Below are 15,419 nucleotides of genomic sequence, written 5' to 3'. Positions count from 1 at the left end.
AAATATATAATAATAATAATTTATTTTAATAAATCTAAAAAGTATTTTCTGGATTTTTAACAGTAATATATACAGTCGACCCCCCCTATAACACTGTTGATAATTCCGTTTTATATAAATTCCATGTTGTACGATTCACTTAGATTTTACAAATTTTTGTGCCGGACTGTGAACGGCACACATATTTGTAAAATCTAAGTGACTCGTACAACATGGAATTTATATAAAACGGAATTATCAACAGTGTTATAGGGGGTCAACTGTATATGATATTTTTATATATAATATGATAATAATAATAATAATGTACATATATGGAAAAACTTACTTGATGTTTACTTTATGTTATAAACTGTAAAAAATTTTTTCAACAAAAGAATAAATAAAAAAAGTTCTTACATTTTTTATGTCATCTTTTTAATGGATTTGGAATTTTCAAGTACAATACTTGTGCTTTAAGAAAATATTTATTTTGACTAACTTTCTATGGAAGAATTTAAAAAAAAACAGTAATAAAAAATTTTCATATAAGCAAACAAAATTACAATTTAATATAACAAATTAATAATAATAAACTTTTTTAAAGTAATTTTAATTATTAATAATCTTTAAATTAATTTTTTAAATTGAAAATAATTAAGAGTTTATAATTTCCTTTATTTATTTTTAATTATTTCTTTAATAAATTGAATTTAATTAATTATAATCTTTTATTGATTTATAGCTTACAATTTGTTAAAGCAAGGAATAAATTAATGTGTTTGTAATAAAGGGTGGCTCAAAAAACAATTAACCGATACGCGTTTTTAGGAATGTACCTTGGTTAACTGACTTTTGTACGTGTTTCGTAGCCTGCCGAGTGTGGCCTTGATCAGTTTATAAGGTCTATAAATAATAAAAAAAAGAGTAAGAAAGTATCAATAATAATTAGTTAATTGCTGTAACAGATTTAATATATCAATTTATAAACAATTTGATATGATTATTAAAAATATGTAAATATCGATAAGGCTCAAGGCTATTAAAAGCTTATAAATATTAAAATAATGCCTCTAAATGAGGATAAAAAGGCAAATTCGAAAGACAAAAATCATTTGTCTCGATGCCACGCGACGTGACGCGAGCCATTTATAAGTAGGATGCGACGCGACGCGTAGGATGACATATAAATGACAATAATTTCTATCTATAATATTATATATTTTTTAAAAAACCATTAATTATTCTCATAAAATTATTCCAGAATTTCTGATAATAAAATTATATTAATTTAACAAACCATTTTTAAAAAATTACAGTATAATTAATTCAGGTAAATAAAGTCTAAATATTAAAATTTTTCTAATTTAAATTAATAAGAAGAAGAAGTAGTAGGAAATTCTTCACTTTAAAATATAAAAATTTAATTAAATAAATCGATAAAATTCGAAAAATTTCCAGAATAAATTGAAGATTAAATTGTTTACAAAGATAACAATTCAGTTGACAGTTCCTTTGTTTATAACAAATATATACTTTTATAGTTATATATATTTTTAAAAAAATTTATAATAAACCTCATTAAAACTAAATACCGAATATTTAAATGATGTATATTTTTCTGTTTTATAAAAAATAAAGAAAAATTTAATAATTTTAATGAATAGAACAGAATCATTTTTCATTCTACTTCAATATAAACATGTTCCATCTATTGAATAGCATTATGAAGGTCGTTAGATGCCATTTGATTTTCGTTTCTTCCTTTCATCTATAATCAAATTCTTTTGTCAGCCTTTGAAAGCTTAAATTTCAAAGGATTTAAGCTTCCAAATATTATTTAGTTCTGGTTTCTTTTTCCCCAATAAATGTTCACTTAAAATATAGGATATAGAAAGAAAATATAGAATACAATTTAATAGATTATATAATATAAAATTTACTCGTATGAGTGATTCGTAGCTTTTTAGGGCATTTAAACCAAATTCAACAAATCATCAGGCTTTGGCCAAGTGGATAGAAACCGCTGAAAACTGATATTTTGTCGCGGGTTCGCACCTCACTATGCTGGGTGTTTTTCGGGTTTTCTTCACGTTCAGGCTCTCAATTTAGTCTTCAGATGATACGATGGATGATAATCATGCAGATGCACGACAATACGGAGTTAATATTGATTTGATAAACCCGCAAAAACATTAACGAGCACGTTATTGTACGAAATCAATGATTTCTCCGCATATAATATTTAAATTATTTTACAGACATTATTGTATTTCCGTCCGGGGTCTTCAGCGTGTTACGAGCTGAAGATTTTGCCATTCGGAATTCCTTTGAACGAATGGCAAAATCTTAACATGCCGGATTATTATAGGTCGTCGGATTAAGAACGTTTACTATACCTAATTGACTCGTACAACATGGAATTCATATAAAACGGAATTATCAACAGTGTTATAGGAGGTCGACTGTATTTAAAATGAGGTATAATAAACGGAAAATGTTATCGAATTTTTGTTGTATATGAACTTTAAACAGTATTCTAAATCTAAGATTCAATGCAAACTCCATATATATATACAGTATATACGAAAGGTTGTATATATATATATATTGTCCAGAATATTTTTCAAATAAAATATTTTTTACCAAAGATACGTGGCAATTTTAATAGGATTCTAACTTTAAGTTTAATTGCGTTTTAAGGGGGAAAGGGGGATTTAATTGCTATTAAATGAATGAATAAATAAACTTAATGCCTTTATAAACAGCCTAAAAAGTTCCTATATAAATTTAATTTTAATTAAATCGTTCATTTATTAATTAAAATGCATAAAGTATGTTTTATGATTGTAAAAATTTAATTAAAAATTCTCTTGTAATTTCCGAATTGAATTTCTTAGTAATTAAAAATTCAAATTAAACCCGAATTAATTATTATTATTTAAATTTAAAGTTCAATTTATAATTTTCGTAGATTTGTGTAGAAAGTCTTTACCAATGTGTCTTTTCCACATGTAAATGCGAATGTGTCATTGACACAATACAGTTGACATGGAATAACGTTGCCAGAAATGAGAATAAAATCTATTTATAATGTCTTTGAATATTTTTTAAGTCTGAAAAAAATAAAATTTAAAAAATAAAGAAGAAAAGAGATGTGATGGGAATAATCGCAACGAAGCGCATCACATCTTGGCTCATCACTTTTCTTCTCACGCTGTCTCATCTGCGACAAAAGACAGAAATATATTCGAATATTCTGATGGTTAAATTATATTAAGTTATATATTTAAGATATTTATCAAGTATTAAAAATAAAAATTCTTACTACAAATCCTAACTAACGACGTGAGTTGACGTAAACATGAGTAAATATGCGGCGTTTTTGAGTAATGAATGCGCTGAAATTCATACGACATCAAAGGAAAAAATAACTAAATTTAATATTCAAATCAATTTATTAACTTAATCTGATTATAACTTATAATGGACCCATCAAATTTGTGAAGTACAGAGAAACGTCATCTTAAAAAATAGAAAAATAGAATGGCATGTAAAAATATTCGCTGTTTTTAACATAAAAACAGTAAAAGAAATAAGCCAAGAAGTAAAATTTATATATTTAATTAAATATTTAAAAAATTTCTTAATTAACTTTTAAAAAAATCAATAAAAGAAGCTACCATTTTGATGGAATGAGTTGCTGAAGAAATTTACAGAAAGGATTTATATATAATTTCAATTGATTAAAAGAAAGAAGTAAAAGTTCCAAAGTTGGACTTCCCTACATCCTGAACACACCTGTATTGAATTCTTTTAATTGGAACCATCGAAGTATTTTTTTCTTTTTCCGTCTTTTTCGAATACCTCTTTAAATTGGACACATTTTTCTGGTGACGACCAGTGGCCTAATGGGTAAAACCACTAAACACCGGTAGTGGGTTCTATCCACACCAACGGTCGTGGAGTTTTCGGGATTTTCTTCACGTTTCTAACATCTAAATAGGGGCCAGTTTCCCATAGAAAATCCACTTGGAACATCGCCCAAATAATGCTTTCTCTTCTTGTTCCATCAATCTTTTATGTGGAACCACTAATGTCTAACTTAAAGAGGTTTTTATTGTGTATTGTAATGAAATCTTATACGAATGTATGAGACAATTTCTGTGTTAGTTTCGCTACTTACAGCCAATGATATATTGTGTTCGATGAGAATATAATAGCATAAACAAGGCTTGGAATGTGTAAAAAATTGTCAATGACAATTCTTTCAGCCAAATTTGATAGATTTTATAACTTTCTTGTGGACTTCAATTTATTGTCGCATCATCACACAGCCCGAGTGTTTGAAAAACTTTTAGAAATTTGACTGTATTTGAATGAGGCAGTTATTGTACGATTTACGATGGTCAACTAACTTTTGGGTCAACTCTTATAATAAAAATCTCTCAATAATCTCCAACAAATATTTAAGAATACATTCAGTTACTGGATAAATAATTATCATCTTCTTATTTCTATAATTTCTGTCTCTTTCAATTTCTGTCTCCTCCAAATTATCTTTCAATTTCTTGTCTCCTCCAAATTATCTTCAGTTTAAAAACATTTAATTATTAGAGATGGAGCATCAGAAATAAAAATAATTAATACCTACTTATTAATAAGTATTATGAATTATTCTAATTTCGAATAAATTTTACGCAATTAAATTTAAAATAATTAAATAGATACAAATTACATACATTTAATTATTATTTAGTAGTTTTAATACGATTTTCTAAATCGTGTTTTCGATTTACAAAATTACATTTACTAAGTTTATAATTAATATTTTTGATATTTAATTATATAAAGTAATAAATTTGGAAATTTATTTTAAATTTTTAATATATTAAAACGAGTTATTTCGGTTACAGAAATTAAAAAATGAACGTAGAAAAGGAGAAAGAATCTTTACTATCGACCGAACGAGAAAAACATTCTGTTGCAAAATCTCAAGTAAGAACTGTTTATTCTCTACGTGTAATCCAGTATTAAGAGTTGATATTAAAAACATAATAATCTAAATAGTCTATATTTATATTTTAAAATTATAATTTCTTTTTATTAGGACTGTACTTTTAATATAAGTATACAACATAAGCACCTTTATGTGTATAGGGGAGATCGGGGCAAGATCGGCATGTTAAGCTTTACTTAAATTTTGTGTAATAAATACTGCTGTAAACTGAAAAAAAAGCTTTGCATATTGTCTATTGGAATGTTACCTTACTATAGAACTGGTTAAAATCAGTTTGGAAATAAAAATAATTAAAATAATTACAACTTTACAAGAAGAGAGAAATTGACGAAGTTGCCCCGGGTATAGGGGCAAGATCGGCAACTTCTCTCTTTTTGTAAAGTTGTAATTATTTTAATTATTTTTATTAAAGTTGCCCCTGGTATAGGGGCAACAGTAATGGGGCAAGATAGGCACGTATATAAAATTATGTTATTAACAATGTATAAGTTGGAATTCACTATTAAAACAAAGAAATACAAATCCAACACCCATTTAATATTATTACAACGAAATGCAAGTTCAAAGACATATATACATGAATAACAAATGCAAACATGTTTTCATTTATCATCTGTTTGATTTTTATCCTTTGCTTCTAATGTGGCTTTATGTTGCCGATCTTACCCCGCTAGTCATGATTTCGAAACATTAAGTACAACCCTGAGAACAGAATGCCAAGCCACGATCTGGCCACGTGAATAAGTTGAAGTTACATCCTTCTAACAGGAAAAGTAACTTTCGTTATCATGGAATTATAACAAAACCTGCCAATTCAATATAAATGGAAAAAAAATATTATATGGAATTGAACGAAAATGAAAATTTGCTTGATAATTCAACTACGCTTGTTGGAGAACAATAAAAACACTACACTCAACAAGCCACCAATAAAACTCAACTGCCTAACCTATAACCAAAGTCTCCTTTTAATTTGTTTTTTAAAAAAAGCGCTTGACAAACTTGCCCCGCATGCCGAAGTTGCCCCGATCTCCCCTATATAAAGTAGGAACAGGACCTTTATGTGTAGTCTACTCCAACCTTTTATTAATTTACGTCTTTAAAAAGTCCCATAAATAAATAAAAAAAAGGGCGACTTTTTCACATATTTGCATGGTTAATCCCGTAAGGAGTTCGACTCATGCTTCATTGTTAAGAGTCATGTGAATGTGTGTTCACCTCTATATATACGTATAAAGTGTTTTCACATCTACTGTACACAAACTAGAAAACAAATCTAACACGATTCGAACTCTTTTATACGAATTTACTGTGCAAATAATGTGTGAAAACACCTCTATATATTGTTTACAGGACTTTTTAAAGATCTGTGCCTGCAAATTAAGGCACTCTCCTGTTAAAAACTGTTTCTGTTTATGATGTGTTTTTTTAGAAGATTTTGCTTTCATAAAAGGTTTGCGCTGATTTTTTTACAAAAAAAATCAGCGCAAACCTTTAGTTTTTTATATTAAATGCAGCAATAAGAGTTGATTTCTTTTTTTTTTGGATTGAATCTAATAATAAATTTCTGCTTAGTAATATTATATTAAGCTTTATATGACGTGATTTAATCGCTTGTAAGAATTGATGAATACATAAATTTGCTAGTTACAATAAAATTTATTTCTTGACAGTTTATACTAAAATGGAAGATATCGCGCATCAGCATATGTCAAAGTGAGAGGATAAAATAGATTATAAATCAATAAGTTCAGTCGTAAGATAATTTTCTTGTTTCTTTTTTTAATTCTCTTTACTTGTAATTTACTTTATTCCTATTGTAGTTATGTAGTTAACTCTTCATAAAGTTATTTATCATTGAAGCAAGAACAGAAGCTAATTACTTTTATGAAGCAATTATGCTTGTATAGAACCTGTGTAAACCGGAATTGCACGGTAGCGAATATATATATATATTTGACCTTTTCCTTTGCTATTCCTATTGTAGTTATGTAGTTAACTCTTCATAAAGTTATTTATCATTGAAGCAAGAACAGAAGCTAATTACTTTTATGAAGCAATTATGCTTGTATAGAACCTGTGTAAACCGGAATTGCACGGTAGCGAATATATATATATTTTTTCTCGTTTGATAAGTTTCCGTTTTGAACAGGTTACTTTTTAACATAACAAATCGCTCCGTTCCGAAGAAATTTTTCTCCTTAGACAGGTTTCCGTTATATTCAGGTTCCTTTTGGAGAGGTTTTACTGTAGTTAGCTTCTTTTATAAGTCAATATAAAACTAAGATGAATAAAAGTAATCTAAAAATAAAATATTAAAATTTTTCTTGTATTTTTACGTGAAAATTGCTAAAAAGTGTTCAAAATTTTGATAAAAATTGGTGCGAGAATGCATTTTGGTTCCTTAAAACTAAAATGAAAATTTATATCCTGAATTCAGATGGGTTGTTACGTACAGACAACCGAACGAAGTGCTAATTTAAGCTATTTTTTTTAAAAAATAGAGATTAGATAAATATATAAAACGTAGATGAAATTCGTGTTTAAAAATTAACACTTTTTTTCTGATTCTACGATATAAACAAACATAAAATAAATGTTCGAAAGTTAAGAATAAATTACGAAATAATAAACTAATAAAACGCTAATTGGAAGTTCATTGATCGAAGGAATTCTGCAATTTATTCCTAGAATAGACTAGAATATTGTATAACAGTCAATTCGGGAGATTTGATTGATCATCCTACGCGTTGGAGAGTCTTCACACAAAGATATCTGTCCACTAGAAGAGCTTAGATAGATGGGCATTCTCACTTAATTGGAGAGACCATTATTTCTGAAATTGGCAAAAATGGATCTTGAAGAATCCTATGAAAAAATTTTTTTATATAACATATTCCTATTATATGAAATATGAGGCTAAATGTGCTGACTCTTTCAAGAATTTTAACAAGCTAGAAACTATTTTCAATGGGTTCATTATCACCACTTTAGAAATTTAAAAAATGTCGGCAGTAAAAAAAAAATGGCTAAGAAACACTGATATAAAGAGTGAATTTGTATTCCTAATTTTCAAAAAAGTAAGCTTATTTTTATGGTATGATGAAGGTAAATTGATTATCCACTCCATAATATTCTCATCTAGCGATGGTGAAGCTATAAAAGAGATTTCCCCTGATAAAAGCCTAGATTTCATATCGTCTTAAAATCGGGACTTCTTAATAATCATTCTGTATGATTTAAATACAGTCAAACATTGATTTAGCATCTCTGAAACTGGCACTACATCGAAGTACATTGAATATTAAGAATTGTATTCGGGGTCTACGCGTTTGAACGTCAAATCATTTGGTGATAATGTTGTTTACAATGCAAAATCTTATCTAAGAATCCACAGATACTAAAGGGATACTATTTAATATATTGTACGTACTGTACATGGGTTAGTAATTACGCCAATGTATACTCGTAATGATTTACGAGATTGGCACTATTTAGAAAAGCGCTGTATTGAGGTTTGACTGTATTGAGACAAGTTAAACTATAATATACAACGTGCCTTTTCCTCTCTAATAAAAAATAAGCAGATTTGTAGGGTGATGCCGTAAACTATAACTTGTTTAACTTATGTACAAATTCGGCCCTACGAATATTAATATAGATTTCCCCATCCCTTCTATCTTGGAAAGCCAAAGAGTCTTATGACTAGGATCTGCTTCTGTATTATCTTTTGACTGAAGTTCTGTTTATCACATCTATTTTCCTCATTTATGCACTTGATATTACGAAAATCGATTTTCCAAAATTTCATTATACAAGTTATGGACATCTCCTGTATAACGCCCTGAGGAAACCTCTTTAAATTGGACAGATTTTATAGAATCAATAGTGATTAACTAAGGTTTTACTATTTTCTCCTGTTTGTATTTTTCTACAGATAAAAACATATAAAATCAAGTATTAAACAACAATAAAAAACAATATCCAACTAATCTGATTACGTGATAGAAAGACATATGACGTATTATTGTAAAGAATAGTTTAAAAGAAAATATATATAATGCTGTGTAAGCTTTAAGAAATAACTCAACCATGGATAAGTGGAAGCGCTTCGAATAATCTTTTGATATTACAACAAGTTTTTTAAAAAAAACATTTCTATTTTTGAACGTATAACAAGAATTTTAGTAGGAAAGAAAACAAAAATAATAATAATAATTTAGCTACTATAAAATTTTTTATATGAATTGTATTGATCCAGAATGACCGTTTGGCTTCAGTTCTATAAGGATTGACAACATAAAATTTAGGTTTTATGTAACTTAAAACAAGTTTAATTTAACGTAAATTTAGATTAATCTTAATTTAATATCTATCTATGATTTATAAAATGTAATAGCGTTAAATGAAGGTTAAAAATATAATATTTTTAACATTCTGAGGCTTTAAAAAGATAGACTCAGTGTCTCTCTCGACCTCTGAAGGGCTCCTTATATCGATTACAATAATATAAAATAAACTAAAAAATATTAAATCTCTGTATTATTTATACCAAATTATCATTCTTAACGCTATTTTATATATATATTTTAATATACTAAGGGCCCCCAATTGCAAGCCACCGTGCTTCTATCGATCCTCGAAAGGCCCGAGTATGTTGTTTTGTAAACGGTAACACAACTCGTAGGCGATCTACCGAGGGGGGATGCCTCTCGGGAGGACTGTCTATAAGAAACTGGCCCTTATCTAGGTGTAACAAGTGTGAAGAAAAACCGGGAAACTCCATGTTGACGAGGCGCAAACCCACGACCATTGTTCAGTGGTTTTGTCCATTCGGCCAATGGTGGGCGCAAATATCGCTTATAACAATGTAAAATAAGCAGTAAGCAAGCAGTTACGTTTCCTGAACACTAGGAGTTCGGATGAGCTGGCTGCGCGGATTTTCTCCACGTCTGTAACGCTTGAACAGGGCCTAGTTACCCTTAAAAGACCTCTCGTAAGGCATTATTCCCCTCGTAACGACCATCATAAACACATACAATTACCATTAAATGACAATTACGTCACACTTTACCACGAACAGATATAGTCTAGAAGCTCATGCCCAACTAGCCGATACAAGACACGTAAAATTTACTTTATTTTTACGGTATTTTTACAGGCATTTAGAATGATATTAAATATGCAAATTTAATTCAAAATTATTTCATTACAGATTAAGATTTAAATTTCCAATTAGTAACTTAGAACACTTAATAGATTTTTAGTGTTTTTCATTGTCTTTTGCATTAACGAAAAAAATACTGAATGAAATAAGCATTAATCATTGTACTTAATATTGATCATATTTATTTAATTGTAGTAAGATATTTCTTAATGATGTTTAATAGAATTTTGTCACTCTTGAATACATCATTAATCTTCCAAAGCAACTTTTATTGCAAAATCCTAATTCTACTTTTAAATTGCACTTTCTTAATAGTGTCAAAACATCATTGAAGAGTACTTTTATTACATAATTTTTAAAATTAAGAAATGTGAAGAGAAGAAATCATTTAATTACTGTAAAATTTCCAACAAAATACAATAAACTTTTTCCTAAACTACCCATTTAAACAAAATACAATAAACTTTTAATGGATTCCTTTGCAAAAAAGAAATTTTCCATATAGTTCTGCACATAATCATGAACTATATTAAATATAATCTTNTTTTACAGGCATTTAGAATGATATTAAATATGCAAATTTAATTCAAAATTATTTATAATTACTTTTATAATATTCGAGAAGAAAATCTTACTTAAAACGAATATATATATATATTTGACCTTTTCCTTTGCTATCGGAGATTAATTTCTGTACTTGACTCTATAAAATTCTGTAAATGTCCTTCGATTGAAGCGATAGATTTTTATTTTCGCTTTCACCATCAAATGATTAATCAGTCTTTCGTATTTTTTATGTTCTAAATTAGATTTCAAGCTTCTAAAAAAATAGAAAAAAATAGTAATAATCTCATTTTAAATTATTGCATAAACGGAAAAAGAATATCGAAAACAATCTAATCCGATAAGCATATTTATTTGACCTATTTCTTTCGTCAATAATATTTTATCGAAGTTTTTAAGTTGAATGTTGAAATTTAAAATAAATATTTAGATAAATCATTATTTAAAATAAATAAATAAATATATATTTTTTTCAATTTAAATAATGTATTTCGTTCTGCAATCGTAACCAGTGGCTAGGGCCTGATTTAATCTTGGTTAAATCCTCTTCATTAAATAATAATAAATTTAGAAGAGTGAGGCCTTGTGTGTAAATTCGGCTCTCCTGTGGAAGTTTTAAGTATAGACAAACTAAGGCTTTTCATTTTTGGGGCCTCATATAAGCACGATATAATTGATTACGGTCTTAATAAATTTTCCGAATTAAACACTAGTTAAAATCAATGGCTTTAGTAAAAACAAAATGCATTTTCCTCTGATTCCAAGGGCCCTAAATGAGTTTTGTTTTTATAATGTTTTATTATAATAATTGAGAAATAATAAGTTATTTAATATTAAGTGTAAACATGCTTGATTATTGCCCAACTATTTGTTAAAAAATATATTTAAAGTATGGATATCTGATGGAATAGTTCCTTAAAATTTAATTTACTAGGACCTCCAATACGCCTTTGACCAGGATTCCAGATGACATCGAGTATTATATGATGGAACTTTATTATATAAACTTATAGGCCCCTCGAGTTCAAGTTTGTCTAGGGTCTGTCATAACCTAAAACTGCCACTGATTGAGACATAGAATTATAAATAATAACAGATTTTTTAATCTAATTTAGTAGAATTTTTTAAAATATTTTATTTGGAATTTTTATATATTATCAGTATTATTTATGTTTTTCATTTTTCTTAGTCAAAAGACGATACTTATAAAGGCGCCAGACCGAAGTTAAAACGAGAAGAAATGAAAAAGAAGAGAATGATGCTTAGAAAAGCAAGGAGTTTATCTAGAGGACAACTCGAAATGGTTGCAGAAACGGAAAAATCGAAGGAGGAAGAAGAATCGCCAAGACAACAATTGCTACCTAATGGAAACGAATTAGAAAAACACGAAGAACACGAAGAAAAAGATGGATGCCCGGAATTTTTTGGAGTCAAATCGTATTTGCATAGCTTCTACGAATCGGTAGCCGTTAAAGATCCAAATATATACGAAGAATATGCAGATTATCGTTATCTGATAGCACCAAGGAAAAGAAAACGCGGTGCACTCTTCTGGAAAGGTTCCCTATGGTTAGGCATTAACCTCTTGGTGTTCGGTGTTGTACTGCTCATGGTTGGATATTTGGTTCCTCGTAAAGAACCAGTTATTGGACACCAACAAGAAATGGCCATAATAGATCACGCGGCACTCGATTTTAATCGTAACATGGACTTGTGTAAAGTTGTCGGTTTGGTGGTATTTTGCGTTGGTGGAATTATATTAGTAGCGGCACTCCTCTTGCCAAGTTTGATGAACCAATATTACGAAGAAGATATAACAAATGATAGTTTTAGAGTAGCTGTCGAATGCCACGAATCTCCTAAAAGTCCAACAGATAAGAAAATCCCGGCCACTGAAGAAGTAGCTAATATCCAACCTAAAAGAGGTTTAGAAAATGAAGTAGTCATGACAAATGCCGGTTTGTGCAAATTACCATGAAGAATTTTCTGTACACACAATCCAATTAAGGATTATGTTATCAAATTTCTCGTTTGAAATTTTTTTTTCGAATGGGATTAAATGTTAAGAGATTTTACATGTGAATGCATTGATAATGATATTAAACAAATAGAAACATACAAACACAATGTTTAAATATTGATTTAGAATACCTCTATACATAATACAGTTCCTTGTAACCGGATCGAATTTGATCTGTAATGTGTCTTACTCAGTAAACTAAAATATATGTGATGTTATTAACCATTGTTGATGTTTCTCCTAGTTAAATATTTATAAATTGTACACATAATTAGCATAATTTCTTTAAAAAGGGCAAAAAAAAACACAAAATGTTATATGTACTGTATGTAATTTTAACGGGAATTTAGATCAAGTAATGTGTTTGTTGTGTACTTAATTTACATGCAAAGTCTATAGTTTGACTTAAATTTATTGAGCTTTAAGACTTTATGCCNATGGCAGAAAATAAATTTTATAAATACATTTTATAAAATTAAATAAAAAAAATAAAGTTTATTTCTTCTACTCATTAATATATGGGTAAAAATTAATTAACAGAATAAACTGACTTTCTTATAGCGTGGTTATCTGATTTATGGGCCAACTCCTGCATTAATGGAAAGACGAAGTAAACAAAAAAAATTTTTCTTTTATTCACTGACTGCATAGTGTGTGACTTACAAGTCAGTTAACCGAATTAACTGATATTTATGTAATGCGGTTAACTGACATTTCGGGCCATTCTATGCATTAATGAGTGAAAGAAAAATTTTATTTGTATATTTGTTCTTTCCATTAATGTACGAGTTGGCCCAAAAATCAGTTAACCGAGCTATAAGAAAGTCATCTAATTCGGTTAAATGAATTTTAAACGCTCCCATATATACTTTGTCTAAAGTAAAATAATATAAATTAAACATTACTTGTAAGCTATAAATATTTAGGTTTAGATATTTAATTTTTAAACTTATAAAAACTTCCTTTCTTTTTTTAAACTCAAAAATTGTGTTTTACATCCATTTTCTGTATTGTAGAAATGAATTGTTACTCCAAATTCCTAAATTCTGTTTCCATATTTTGATGTTTGCTATTAATATAGCATATATAATAGAAAAGAATATATAAAAAATAAAGCAGTATATACACTTAGAATAGATCCTTCATGTTGACTAGATGTACTTAGAAATGGCAATGATACTTAAATTAATGCAATCATTTTGTATTATTAGAAAACAGAGTATTACCCAAATGTCAGTTAACCAGTGATGATAAATCTGTATGCCAAACACTATGTCAAGACTGAATTTGAGAAGTCCTTCATGCTCCATCAAATAATGATAACTTTAAAAAGTATAAAAACATGACTCTTCAAAGAGTGAGGTCCAAAACTGTAAATTCTTTAACTTATCTATAAATCCAGCACTTGTAATTTGGGAATTGAACAAGAATTATTAGTAAAGTGTTTGAATAAGAAAAATTTATAATAGTTCTTATAATGGTTATTTGACTTTTGGGCCATCCTTTATATTGTGAATCTATTGTGAATATTCACTTATTAAATAGATTAACGATTTGTGCAATATCTATATATTAAATTTTAACAAAAATTGCACCATTAAATAGATCAAAATCTTCAATTTTTAAATGTAGAAAATTCAATAGAGAAAGTCCAGAGTTATTTTATTCCAATTAAAGTATGGAATGTATTAAAAGTTTAAAATGTATGTCATATTACAGATAAAAATTATTTGACTGAGGAGACAAGATTAAATTTAAACACAAGTTTTTTTCATATATTTACCTGTAAATAATGCTACTTTTTAGAAGTAAATTCACTATTTGAAGGCAAATATAAGGAAAACAGTCCTACTTTATACTTAATTTACCTCTAAACAGCATTATTTCAAGATAAATTCTTTTAAGTTTATGTATTTAACTAATAATACTTGATTCAACTGTCTCACAAAACATTCTTCCTTAAAAGTTAATAAAATACTTTACATTAAATTTATTAAATAGAAGTGAATATAAGCAAGGATATGCCTTATCTCTGTTTATATATACTATACTGTATTTCGAGATAGTTTTGTAGAGTAGGACCTTGATATAAGTCATGTAATAAGGCTTCTCTTTTAATTTATCATAAATTAAACAAATTTTCAATCTTTTAAAGCATAATATATAATTTATATCTTCATATTTTTTAAAGTAAAGTTTGTATTTGTAGAGATTATAAGTTTAATATTGTCTGCTCTATCATCTTTCAAGTTTATTGTACATTACAGTATACTTTGTTAATTATTATCAAAGTTATATAACTAAGGGCATTATGAATATAGAAAAAATATATATATTTATATTAAATCTTATTTACAAATAAGTAAATAAATGAATTTTTGAATGAATTCCTAAATGTAAAACTGTATTTTCTGCTGATTTTAATTTTTAAAAACCTTAAAAAGTATAAAAAATACAATTGTATTTTTATTTCAATGTAATTTTTATATTTGTTTTTAAATATAGGAATTAATGAAATTAAATTATAAGAAATAATTGAGGCATAAAGTATCATTTAAACAATAAAAATAATTTTAAAACAATAGAAAAATTTAATTAAATGAATCTATTAGAAAAATTTGAAAATTTAATATAATTTATTTGATATTTTTCTATATATATATATATAT

The 15,419-nt window shown here is 27.6% G+C and overlaps 1 protein-coding gene across 5 annotated transcripts in view; it reads left to right on the top strand.

Moving 5' to 3' along the window:
- LOC111639319 (neurensin-1-like) overlaps positions 1 to 13,180 on the top strand; it is a 29,086-nt gene extending 15,906 nt beyond the window's left edge. For 4 of the 5 annotated variants that reach the window (XM_023385173.1, XM_023385172.1, XM_023385174.1 and 1 more), the window contains 2 exons: positions 4,896 to 4,977; positions 11,920 to 13,180. In XM_023385173.1, coding sequence (XP_023240941.1) covers positions 4,906 to 4,977; positions 11,920 to 12,708 — 861 coding nt within the window. In that variant the 5' untranslated portion in view covers positions 4,896 to 4,905 and the 3' untranslated portion in view covers positions 12,709 to 13,180. Of the gene's footprint in view, positions 1 to 4,895; positions 4,978 to 6,669; positions 6,756 to 11,919 lie in introns of those variants that run through there. The other variant, XM_023385176.1, reaches the window with a different exon arrangement.
- Positions 13,181 to 15,419: the final 2,239 nt, after the last annotated feature.

The sequence above is a fragment of the Centruroides sculpturatus genome, unplaced genomic scaffold (genome assembly GCF_000671375.1).
Source record: "Centruroides sculpturatus isolate CEXI.00-Female unplaced genomic scaffold, Cexi_2.0 scaffold1174, whole genome shotgun sequence".
NCBI classification, from domain to species: domain Eukaryota; kingdom Metazoa; phylum Arthropoda; class Arachnida; order Scorpiones; family Buthidae; genus Centruroides; species Centruroides sculpturatus.
The sequence above is the reverse complement of the archived record's forward strand: the minus strand, read 5'-3'. Positions and strand labels throughout refer to the sequence as shown.